Source organism: Bos indicus x Bos taurus, chromosome 26, assembly GCF_003369695.1.
Source record: "Bos indicus x Bos taurus breed Angus x Brahman F1 hybrid chromosome 26, Bos_hybrid_MaternalHap_v2.0, whole genome shotgun sequence".
NCBI classification, from domain to species: Eukaryota; Metazoa; Chordata; class Mammalia; order Artiodactyla; family Bovidae; genus Bos; species Bos indicus x Bos taurus.
Genome location: NC_040101.1, coordinates 29,171,642 through 29,184,511, shown reverse-complemented (window position 1 = coordinate 29,184,511; position 12,870 = coordinate 29,171,642). Strand labels below are relative to the sequence as shown.

The window sequence follows — 12,870 nt, the reverse complement described above, 5'->3', positions numbered from 1 at the left end:
TCTCTTTCAGATTATGGGACATAGAATGTGGTGCATGCTTACGAGTGTTAGAAGGCCATGAGGAATTGGTGCGCTGTATTCGATTTGATAACAAGAGGATAGTCAGTGGAGCCTATGATGGGTGAGCGTGCTGACAGGGTTTTTAAAAGTTCTCTTAATCCCCCCTGCCTTAGAATGTTAAACATAGCTTTTCCTTGTCTCCATAAGATTATAGATATCACAGAAAGAATCTGATACAGTATTCTTGTGTCTAATCCATATATTCACATCTCTTTTGTTCACCCTTTTCCAAATAATCTTCCAGTCATTTAATTATACTTGTTTGCTCATGATTTTCATTAGTATTTTGGATTTTTGTTCATATATTTATTTTTTCCCTATAAAGCAGAGAACTGGATAAACCCTAGTATATCAGGATATGGATATAAAATAGTGACTTGTTAATAAAATTGAAATGTTGGAGGATAGTATCTTTGGAGGGGGCTTAGTATGGGAGGGTCTTGTCTTCACTGTTGGCATTTCAGTCACAGTGCGTTAAATAATCTTTACTTTCCTTCAGTCTACTTTCCAGTGGTTACAGACTCCGTTCATGTTGTGGATGGATCCCACATCCAGTGACGCTAATAAGCACATCGTATATTCTTACAAGAGTGAACTCGCTTATGAAATTCTCTCTGCCATTTCTTCTCATCAGGGTGCCTGATGTGGAGGACAGGAAGGCCATAGTTCAAATATTGGCAACTTTTTAAAAATATGAGAAACTAACTTACAACTTTTTCTTAGTTTACGAGCTGGCTGTACTTGATTCATTAAGACAACTCAAGCAGCAGTAAGTGTTAACAGACCCATTTCCTCTGCTTTGAGTCACCCATCACTGTCAGACCCTTGGGAAGTTGTTGGGGGTATGACGACATGTTTCAGCTAAGTCCAAGGTTGTATTTTTCTTACTGCCCTGGTTTTGATCTGTACCCTTTTCTTGGGTTTTGTCTGTTACTTACCTTGAGGAGACAGGACATACAATTGATTCATAGAAGGGCTAAACTTTTCTTATTTAAATATTGTTTTTATAAACTCAGAGTCTTACATGGACCCCAGTCCTCTGATATGTGTGACCTGCGCCACTGTCAGAATTGACCAGAAAAAAAATGCCTTAGAGTTACAGGTTTCTAGGTCTAAGTGATCTCATCTACCATTAAGAGTTCTAATATATAAGAACCCCTTTTGACCCCAACATATGGTGTGACTTCACTGTTCACTCTCTTCAGTTTGTTTAAAGCTAACCTATTTCTTGTTTTTAGGTTAATCACATACATTTTCCCCTTTTAAGACTAATAACCTCTACCCAAGGATGAATACATGAACTGAGTCTCCAAATCAAAAACGTTTTTATATATCTTGTGAGCTGCATTTATCATAAAACTATCTACACCATATATATTTATTACCGTGACTTCTTGCTATTTTTCTTGTGTCCCCTTAATTTTGCTTTTTACTAAGATTTTGGTCCCCTTTTTGATCTTTAGAAAAATTAAAGTGTGGGATCTTGTAGCTGCCTTGGACCCTCGTGCGCCTGCAGGAACTCTTTGTCTACGGACCCTTGTGGTAAGAGCCTTATTGTTTAGAGGGGTTTGAGGAGCAGGAAGGGGAAGAAATTAACATTGATGTGCTGTGGAATACAGATCTGGATTTGATAGTTAGAACCTCACAAAGTCTACTACTAAGTGGAAAGGCAACCAGTACTTGACAATAAAATATGTTTATATAGCTGCCTTTCATCCAAAAGTGCTTTAGAGACTGTATATGGAGAAGAATGTGGCAGCTGTTCAACAGCTGCACAGCAACTCTACACAACAGTTTAGTACAGGAAGTGAATAAGAATTCTGTATCCACTAGAAACAGTAGGGGGTACTTGGGGAGAGAGAACATAATGACTCAAATTGGAACCTGTCCAGAATCTGAGGACCTGCACACCTGTGCCTGCAAAAAGTGCCACGGGAGCCTGCATGAACCCCCTGCTCCGCCCCTGAGTTCGCTTCCTATTTAAGGAATGCTGCCTCCAGCAATTCGAATCCTGTCTCTTTTATTCTGTTATACCCCGTGGCCCAAACATCTTGACATTTGGGGAAAGACATGACTTAGAAGGAAGAATGTCATCTCGAAAGCACCAAATTCTTTATCATGGTGTTAGCCAAAGGCCCAGATCAGAAAATGGCCCAAAGGTTTGAAAGCTGCTTCCATGACAGAAAGGTAGGTGGGGTATCATGGAGGACAGAATCTTCTGCACAACTCAGGAAAAGATGAGAGCAAGGATTTGAAGCCTATCCTGAATCCTGCCTCTCAGCACTTTAGGCAGCCTCTGCTCTGGAGAAGAGAGCTGTACTTTTGTCTTCCTTGTTGGATGTAAAGCTCATTCTTTTAGCTCTAGACCTGTTTTACCTGCATGTTTCACACACGGTTTTTTTTAATGTATATGTTCACTCATTTGATTTTTGAACTATAATTTACATACGGGAAAATTTGTTCCTTTTTTCATGTACTTCTATATATTTTGCATAGAAATTTGCAGTTTTGTAAACCCCACACTCAAGATATAGAACAGTTTCATCACCTTAAAAATGATACCCCTTCATATTAATCCCCTCTCCTCAACCCCTAGCTACTGTCCCTGTAGTTTTGCTGTTTTATAAGTGTCATATAAAATTATATTAATGTAGCTTTTGAAAAAACTTCTATTTATATTTAATCTTGGCTGTGCTGGGTCTTCACTGCTGCGTGGGCTTTTTCTCTAGTTGCAGCGAGTGGGGCTGCTCTCCAGTTGCGGTGCTCAGGCTTCTCATTGCTGTGGATTCTCTTGTGTGGAGCATGGACTCTAGGCAGATGGGCTTCAGTAGTCGCCATGCGCAGGTTCAGTAGTTGCGGATCCCAGGCCCTAGGGCACAGACTCAGTGGCTGCAGCACACAGGCTTAGTAGCTCCACCGCAGGTAGGATCTCCTAGACCAGGGATCAAACCCATGTCTCCTACATTGGCAGGTGGATTCTTTCCTGCTGAGCTACCAGGGAAGCCCATATTTATGTAGCTTTTTGCATTTTTCTTTTTTTTTTTCACTTCTTTTGAGATTGATTCACATTGTTGCATGTGCTAATACTTTGTTCCTTTTTATTGCTGAGTGGTATTCCCTTGTGTAGATGAACCAGTTTCTTTCTTCATTTACCAGTTTAAGGACATTTTTGGAATGTTTTCAGTCTTTGTGATACCAAAAACATCCCAATATAGGCTTTTGTGTGTACATTTTTTTCTTTCATTTCTCTTGGGTGAATACCTAGAAGTATGATTTCTGAATATACATTGAAATTTAAAAGGAACTACCAAGCTATTTCCCAAAGTAGCACTTGGGGAGTTTGCAAATGTAAACCCATTTCACATTTCCACTAACAATGTGTGAATGTCCTATTTTTCCACATCCCTGACAGGACTTGGTTTTATCTGTTTTTAAAAACATTACAGCTACTTGGGTGGGTATGTAGTTTTAATTTGAATTTCTGTGATACCTAATGGTATAGAACATCATTTCCTGTGCTTATCTTCTTTTGAAGTGTCTTCAAATCTCATCCTCATTTATTTATTGAATTGTCTGTTTTTTTTAATAGATTAATTGTGATATAATTGACATACAATAACATGGACATATTTAAAGTAAAATGCAACTTAATAAATTTTGACATATATACAAAACAGCGACATCATGCCAACCAAAGAGTGACTATATCCTCATGCCCACAATTACATAGTAATCCCTCCTTCCCTTAACAACACTGAATCTTCTTCTAAATAAAGACCACTTATTTAGGCCTTTTTAAATTTCTCAGCAATGTTTTATAGCTTTCAATGTAAAGGTTTTATATGTCTTCTGTCATATTTATCCATAAGTATTTCTTATTTTTAATGCTATTATAAATTATATTTAAGATTTTTCATTTCTGGATTGTTCATTGCAAGATATATAGATACACTTCTTTTCCAATCTGCATACTTTTCATTTTTCTTTTTTATTTTGTTGTACTGACCATCAGTACAGTGCTCAAAACAGCTGGTAAGAATGGATATCCTTATTGGTCTTTTACCATTTTATATAGATACATGTTAGCTAGGATTAGGAGATTCCTTTCAGTTCCTAGAATAGAGAGCTTTTATTAGGAGTGGATAGGGTTTAGTTAAATGCTCTTATCTGCATCTATCAAGTTGGTCAGTGTGGTTTTCACCTTTATTCTGTTAATTGTTATGTTTTTTAATACATTGAGTTTTGAATATTAAACTGTACAGATCCCATAGACATTAAAAGGATTATAATAAAGGAATGCTATGAACAATTCTGTGCCTTCCAAACTGATAACCCAGATGAAATGGACCAATCCCTTGACAGATACAATATTCCACAACTTAGAAAGAAATAAACATTCTGAATAGACCTAACCTTATTAAAGAAATAGAATAAATAATTAATAACTGTCCAAAACAGGAAGCACCAAGCCCATATGGGCTCACTGATGAATTCTACCAAATGTTTAAGGAAGAAATTATACCAATGCTCTATCCTTTCCTCCAGAAGATAAAAGCAGTGTGAATATTTCCTAATTATGTGAGGCTGGCATTACACTAATCCTGAAACCAAACAAAGATAAGAAAACTACAGATATGTCTACCAATATGTCTTATGAACACAGATGATCATGTATCTAATGAGCTCATTTACATCTTGTAAAGAATGTAAAATAGTGCAGCCTCAATGGAAAACAGTATGTGTATGTATGCTTAGTGGCTCAGTCGTGTCCGACTCTTTGTGACCCCATGGACTATATAGCTCACCAGGCTCCTCTGTCCATGGGCTTCTCCAGGCAGGAATACTGGAGTGGGTAGCCATTCCCTTCTCCAGGGGATCTTCCCAACCCAGGGATCGAACCTGGGTCTCTTGCATTGCAGGCAGATTCTTTACTATTTGAGCCACCAGGGAAGCCCAGTTCCTGTGTGTGTGTGTATGTGTGTATATATATATAGAGAGAGAGAGAGAGGAGAGAGAATAGAATAGAATAGAATATTATCCAGGCTTAAAAGAAAGGAAATGCTGTCACACACTACAACATAGATGAAACTTGACATTATTTAAGTGAAACAGGTTTATACCTGCTTTTTAGAACCAGTTGTTAGATTTTCATGAATTCTGCAAGCTGGTTGAACTCAGATGGATAGCTTGAAATTGGCTAGGATAGAAATTTTTAAACTATAAAATGTGGAAATGCTTTTACAAATTGGGGATAGTTAATTGATAAATATATACCAGCACAGTACTGCTTATTGCTCATCAGCCCTTGGCCTATGATTGTAATAGAATCCTAGAGATACATAGAAGAGGATAAAGCCTGAGAGGTACTGAGGAATGTTCTCATTGAGGCTAAGTCTAGGAGAGTTAGCAATGAGAAACTCGTGTACTGTTTGACATGTGTCAGCTCTGGGGAATATTACTTTGACTGTATATGAAATCAACTACCCATTATTTGGCTTTTATATCCTGCCTTTAATCCAGATTAAGATTTTTATCTGTATTCTTGAAATGGTCAAGAAGACTATCAGCTTTAGCCTTTCCATAGAGTCCTTTTGACATGTTGCTGAATTTGTGTTCTTTTGATTTTGAATAGTTCAAAAGTTCTGTTTCTGCTTCTTTAGGAGCATTCTGGAAGAGTTTTCCGACTCCAGTTTGATGAATTCCAGATTGTCAGTAGTTCACATGATGACACAATCCTCATCTGGGACTTCCTAAATGATCCAGCTGCCCAAGCTGAACCCCCCCGCTCCCCTTCTCGAACATACACCTATATCTCCAGATAAATACTCATACACTGACCTCAGACTCACCCAGGTATGAAAAAGAATTGTGTACATAGCACTGAGGGTAAGCGATGGAACACTGGTGGTAAGGTATTGTGAGTTCATGGAGCCTTCTCATGCCCTTTATAACTCCAAGTCCTGTGATACAGAAACTGACACCACGAGACAGGGCTGGGCTGCACCCTGGATGCTGCCCTTGACTGAGGTAACCAGCCTCAGTCCTTAGATAATTCTTGAGCTAGGTCTCGATGATCCTTGTGTAGTAGAACTAATATTCCTGCCTCAGTCACCTAGTCGGATTGTTAAGGAAATGAGATTTAAATCAGTTTCAAAACTAAGAGCATTGACCCCAAAGCCTGTGGCTTTGTAATTCCCAGATCAAACTAGTACCTACAATGGAGACCCTTTAACCCAAGTAGATAATCTGATGTTGGAAAGAAAAAAATCTCTTGGCAAAATAGCACACAAGGCTGCCTTCTCATAGCTCTTGTCAGTATCATTTGATTATAAAAGGTAGCTTTTCTCTGTCCCCCTTATCTGCATTCCCTGCCCCCTCCAACTGTTTTTTGACCTTGGAAGTAGCTCGAGTTGGTGAGAACTCTGATACCCTCCCACTCAAATCTCCATCCTGTCTCTAGGGCAGAAGAAGATCCTAATATTCATCTTAACCTATATCCCTGGGATACTCAGATCATACCTGATGGTCCTGAGCAGATCAGATATAGGTCAACACTGGTTTGGAAAAACTGTACTAGCTACTGGGAAATATTGCCATTATTGTGATTTCTCATTTCCTATACTTGCCTCTGTTCTTGTGGCAGGAGCACACATTCAGTACACTCTTCTGCATATCTTTCTGCAGTGGTTCTTCTGAATAGGGTGTTGTTGGGCAAGCTTCAGCACTCACTTCTCTCACAGAGGATGTGCTGCTTCCTCAGCCAAGGCACAGAGACAGGCTTGGTGAGAATCCTAGCCATGTGCCCTTGGGCAAACAACTTCCCCGAGCCTTAGTTTCCTTGAGAATTGTAATACCTACGACGCAGAGCTGTTGTGAGAATCAAACGTTATGCGTAGAAATCTTAGTGCTTAGCACAGCGCCTAGCACATAACAGACCCTCAATAAAAAAAAAGTAACCATTAATTAGTATCAATATTGAAATTGTCATATAGGTATCCCCTTCTTTTGCCAAAATGTTGTCCTCCTCAGATTTCAATGGCATTTTGGCTCTCTGATTGTTTACATTTTCTTCTTTGTCTCACTCCTGAAACTTAGACATCCACTAAGAGTCTGTCTCAGGCTTTTCTTCCTTATCTGAGTTCCTTTCTTTGGCTTCCTTATCTCTCCCCAAAGCTTCAGCTCTCATCTCCAATTTGTATGTGTAGTCCCAACCTCTGCCTTAATCTCTAGGCCACATTTCCAATCACTACCTGCACACCTGTCCTTGACGGACGGTACCAGGGGCTCTTCTGGAGCACACATCTAACACTCAGGCTCTCCCCTCATCTACACTACCAGTGCCCTCCAGCCAAGCAGCCAGAGAGCCTCCCCCTACTCCCTCACTTTTTTTCAGTGGCATACTGCTTTCATGGCCACTAAGGCCAGAAACTCAGAGCTGTCCTCACCTGCTCTACCATTATAAGAATCAGGTGAAAGCTCAGTGCTACACCCACCATAGTCATTGTTAATCTCTAGACATCAGAGTCACTCTGCATGAGCACTTAGAGTCCTAAGCATGTCAGTGAGCCCTGCTGAGCCCCCAAACAGGCCATGTAGCCTTTGACAGAAACTCCTGTGTGGCATGGACAGAGAGCAGGTATTAGGAAGGACCCCTGAGCCTTTCTCCCAATTGACAGCTATTTTAATATTCTCTTAGAGAAAGTGAGAAATACAGGAAAAGGGACTAATGACTCTGTGCTCTGTTTTCACACAGGACTCATTAAAGTTGCGGTATTTAACATATCTGCCAATACCAGGATGAGCAACAACAGTAACAATCAAACCACCACCCACTTTCCCCGGACTAGCCGAGGAGCGGGGCTTTAAGACTCCTATTGGGACACAGTTGGTCTGCAGTCGACCCAGGATGGTCTACTCAGCACAGCTGACTGCTTCCGTGCTGCTATCAGAAGATGTCTTTTATCTTTTGTGAATGATTGGAACTTTTAAACCTCACCTCCCCTCCTCCTCTCCCCTCCGCACCTGTTTTTTCCTCATTTGGTTCCAGACAAAGATGACTTATAAATATATTTAGTGTTTTGCCAGAATCTCTCTTGCTTTGCTGTTAAGCAGAAGAACTAGTTTCCCTGTGTAGCCTACTGGGAGAGAGCCACTTCTAGGGGACAGGAAACGCAGCTTCAAGCCAGACAGCACCCAGTGTCTCCCTGTAAACTGCAGGCATGCCCAGCACCCAGCAGGACCTGCCCCAGCCCCACTGTGCTTAGGAGGAGGCAACTGTCTGTTTAGCCTCTGGGGCAAGAAAGAAAGAAAACAAGAATATATGCCCTGGAAGATCTGGGCCTCTTTCCTTCCATCTCTTTCTCTGTTTCTGTCCCTCTTGCCCCTTGCTGCCCCACTCGCCTTCAACATGTTTCTCTGCTCCACCTGAGAAGAAAAAGTATGAAGAAAGTATCCTCAGTTATCATGAGGCAAATGAGGAAATGCAATACTTAGAAGAGTTAAAATGCTCTTCAGTCAAAATTTCAAACCTAGGCTTTGGCCGCAAGTGACCCTTTGTGGCAGCAATGGATTCTCAAACATGGGACTCATCATATTTGCAACTCTTCTCTCTTCCCCTTGTTACACAGCCCACCCCTACCCCCAGAAGGGAGGCGGCAGAAATTTCCTGGGCTCCATCAATGGCCACATCTTTTCTGGACTCAGCAGTCTCCTGGATTCCATGTAGAGTGTGGAAAGGAGTTGCTGATTGCATTTCCTCTCATTAACAATTAGATGTGTAATAAAAAGCATTGTACTTCATCTTAAATCACTGCTAAGGCTCAGCCTACTGAAAGAACTGAAATGGCCGGAGCCAGTTGCTCGGTACTTTGCATAATGGTTCGCGTCTCTGATTTCTTCATCAGGGCCTGCGAGTACCCAAAGCACCTGTCTCTTTGCCAAGACCATGATCAGACTAGCTTACCAGGTGGTCAGGACTAAAAGGTGATGTCTTTTTCACTTAGGCCAGTAAATATCATCCCTCAGAAACCAAGCTAATCATCTCAGCCTTGCACTGCAGAACTTTCCTTCTGCTTTTCCAAACCTGGTATATATAAAAGGCAAAGCTGCCAGAGAGAGAGAATCAGGGTGAAGTTTGGCATACAGGGTTTATTAATGGTGCAGAAACTGCCTTCTCTTTATTTTTCTTCCTCCTCCTGGCCTTATTTTACTCTCCACTCTCCCCAGCCAATAAAATTTCTCTGGCGGTTGGTGAGCAACATAAACAAATGAACTTCAGCAAGGGCCAAGGCTGACCAGTAGGAGCTTCAGGTGAGGGCATGTGTGCCCCAACCTGGGAGCACAGGGAGTACTATCCACGTGTGCCCCACTTGTTTCCAGGTCAGGAGTGGGCCTGCACCAGCCATCTCATGGGACACAGACACACCCATCAGTAGCCGCAAGGCCCAGGGCAGTCTCAAGGGTCCCTTGGAAGCTGAGTTGACAGGCCCATTGTTTCCATACTAATCAACGCAGTTGAGTAAAAGAAAAGCCTCTCTTAACCAGCTGGTGTAAAATTTCAGTGGGAGCCTGTAGCAGGTGACCTCAAAGCCAGGCCACTTTAGTTCAGCAAGGGAGGTGGGGAGAGAGAAAGCCATCCTCACTCTTCCCTCTGCTTTGCCAGAAGTAATCCTCTTTCCAAAATGTGCTCAGACTGAATGTTTTTGTGTAGTGAGAGGCAGACTGTGCATATGCATTTGTCCTTTCCTGCTTTATGAGTGCTTTTAAGCTTTTAGTAACAGGTTATAGAGAGAAAATATTTTCCAATGTAATGATATGTCATTGCCAGGGAAATATTTTCTGAGTATAATACCCTTACCAACTACCCACATGCTAGAGAAATGTCTTCTATTTAGCCACTATCAGGGTTCCTTGTCTATTGTCTTGACTTAATGGATTTTGATTGGTTAAGGATTTTCTATAGATGAGGCAGAGGGTTGACCACCCTGAAAAACACCCAGGTCAGGCACTAAAGAGGCAATGGATTTTGAACTGTTTCAAAATATTGTCCAGTAGCCATAACTTTACCAGCCCTTCTCTTATATGCTGCTATTCAGAAGTGGAACTGCGGAATAGTCATTGGTGCCTGGGGGTTTGCTCGCCCCTAGAGGTTCAGTGTAAGCTATGTTGTTTCTAAGACCATTTTGAGAGCTTGTCCAGTACATCATAAATGAGATCAAGAGTGGACCCTGCAGTCTGAAGCCCATCAGCTCCATCAAGGATATTCTGCAAGTTGTCCTCTGCTCCTGTTGGAAATGGGAATGGAGTTAAGTGGTCTGAAAAACTTGAGTCACATTTCTCAGCTCTGGGGGTCATTTACCAGTTCATTGTAGAAGAAATAATCAGGTAAGTAGAAGTTCATTTCCAGAGAAGGTAAATCCCACTTACCATCTCTGCATGATTTCAGTGGGAATTGATTATCACTAATCCCCAACTGGGCTAGAATAAATGTAAAGTTTGACCTTTTTAAAAAGAAAAGAGAAACAAAGAAGTCTTAACACCTCCAAAGAAATGGTAGAAAAGGAAGTGAAGGTGTCTCTGGGCTCTTCCCCATTGTAGATTAGTCTCTTCTCACTAAAATTCCAGTGTGGGCCTGCCAGAAACATTTCATAAAGATAGAGGAATCGTGTTCAAAAGCAGGTGAGGAGCATGTGCATGCCCCTGCACCCGGTTGCTCTATGGGCACTTGTGAGTTCTCTGTTCACACTGGGGCTTCTTGGACAAAACCAGCATGCCTTGCTACGTGTGTGTATTTCCACTGCTGAGAACATCCTTTTACTTCCCTATGTGCAGTTTGAAAGTGGACATGAATTGTGAATGGGAGGCCTTTTACACTTGTCTCTTGGCAAAATTCTTTCCAACCACTCTTTACCAGAAATTTCAGAGACAGACTCTCTGGAATTCTACTGACAAGTAATAAAGTCTGGCCCTCATAACTTGTTTTGGGGAAGGATCCTGGGACCCCTAAATCATTCTGTTTTCTGCTTGAGTAAGAAAAATCCTTTTTTATTTTTATTTTGTAAAACCAAAAGTTGAAGAGAAGAAAATATGCACTCTGCCATTTCCTGGTACCCACTGGTCTGAACAGCTGTGGTTACTTAGCACTTGGTCATATGTGGAAATTCAGGGCTTTGGGTGGAGTGGTCGGGGAGATAGAATATTAATAACTAGGGCAACGTTTTCTTCCCTAGAATTATACACTTTGGTACTGCTGGCCTTCTTGGCATCTTACATGGTAACACCTTCCTGCCTAGAATAGTGCAGGCCAGAGAGGCTAGGCTGCAAACTTGGTTCTGGAGGAATCCAAGGTACTTCAGGTGTAAAAGGGGCTGTTTAGATGCCCACCACCTGTCTGATGATCAGGTTTGCCATATGACTTTAATCCACATTTCTGATCTCCTCCTCCATTTCTCTGAGTTCAACAGACTTCCCACGATCTGGAGAACATGAAAGGGTGCCCTTGCTTTTCTTTGCCTTCCTCTCTTCCCTTCTAGAGTAACCCTCACTTCTATCAAATGTACCCGAACCTGCAGGCTGAGTTCATCTCCCCAGACTTAATCCACACAGCTGATCGCTGACAGACCACAAGCCCCTTTCATTATCCATAGACTCAACATAATCTGTGCCAAAAAGACAGCCGTCTCTTAGTAGAATAAAGCTGAGTTTTGCTTCTTGTTATTTTTACCTGTAGTTCATTTGTGACTTCAGAATCCTTGAAATTGAGGAGAGAAACCAAAAAAAGTGTGATTATGGCTACCTGATTTCAGGTGGAACTTAATGCATTGATATCCAGAAACCTCTTCTGTTGGAAATTGAGTACCTATGATCTAAAGTTTCCTGGAGGTGGATGACATCTGCCAGCATCTCTCCAGCCCACCCTTAGCTTCCGATTGGTTCTGTGGTTGTGTGTTCAAAGGTCAGTGCAGTAAACAGCATTATAAAGCATCACCTCCCCTCTGTCCCTTTCCCTTTCTTGAATGTTGATGGGGGAAAAAAAAATACAAGGTTAGATCTCTGGGTACCAAGGACACTAACACTTTCCCAAATCAGTGATCACTCAAGCCCAATGCAGACTGTTCTGAGGGATGTTCACTTGACTCCAGCTGTGGGGCAGGCCTGGCAACAAGTGGGAGCCTCCCTGAGAGCTTTTGCTCAGCCTTTGTTCTCTAGACTCTTCAGTACCGACTGCTTTGACTTTTGTGATTATGTCATGGTGATGTGTAGTCAATGTACCGATATGTTCACAACCTAGAATCATCATAATATAGTGTGTTTTTTTTTAACTGTTCAGGAAAAAAAGGTAACTTAATTACAAATATAAGATTAAAGTGAATTTTCTGGGTGTCTTGTCTCTTTACCCCAACATCAAGAGGACAATGACTTTTTCAATATAGAAATTGAGGGAGTAAACAGAGACCTTTTAAAGAAAATCTGATATGAAAAAACAACATTGAGAAGAGTCAGGGCCAAATGATATGAGTAAATGTGGGGACCCAGGCGTACAATTAAGTGTTCCATGTTGAATTAAAGCCAAGGTGATGTCTAATTTGGGAACTGGTCACCATAGCCTTGCCCAACCAACCTGAGCCCAGAGCTTAAGTTTTCTTCTGCCTCCTTATCAGGTGAAAAGACTTGGGTTTCCCCTGCATCCCATTTGATCAATTTTGAGATGGGAGAGCTCACATTTGGGACCAATTTCCAGAGAGATTCCAACAAGCTATAAAAATGAAGGGAGGAAACTCACCCTTCTTCCCTGCTTGAATCAAACCTAGG

The 12,870-nt window shown here is 41.4% G+C and overlaps 1 protein-coding gene across 15 annotated transcripts in view; it reads left to right on the top strand.

Moving 5' to 3' along the window:
- Nucleotides 1-12,430, top strand: part of BTRC (beta-transducin repeat containing E3 ubiquitin protein ligase) — a 175,756-nt gene extending 163,326 nt beyond the window's left edge. For 12 of the 15 annotated variants that reach the window (XM_027529288.1, XM_027529286.1, XM_027529283.1 and 9 more), the window contains 4 exons: nucleotides 11-121; nucleotides 1,524-1,602; nucleotides 5,721-5,913; nucleotides 7,814-12,430. In XM_027529288.1, coding sequence (XP_027385089.1) covers nucleotides 11-121; nucleotides 1,524-1,602; nucleotides 5,721-5,882 — 352 coding nt within the window. In that variant the 3' untranslated portion in view covers nucleotides 5,883-5,913; nucleotides 7,814-12,430. The remainder of the gene's footprint in view (nucleotides 1-10; nucleotides 122-1,523; nucleotides 1,603-5,720; nucleotides 5,914-7,813) is intronic. The other 3 variants (XM_027529287.1, XM_027529285.1, XM_027529289.1) reach the window with 2 other exon arrangements.
- Nucleotides 12,431-12,870: the final 440 nt, after the last annotated feature.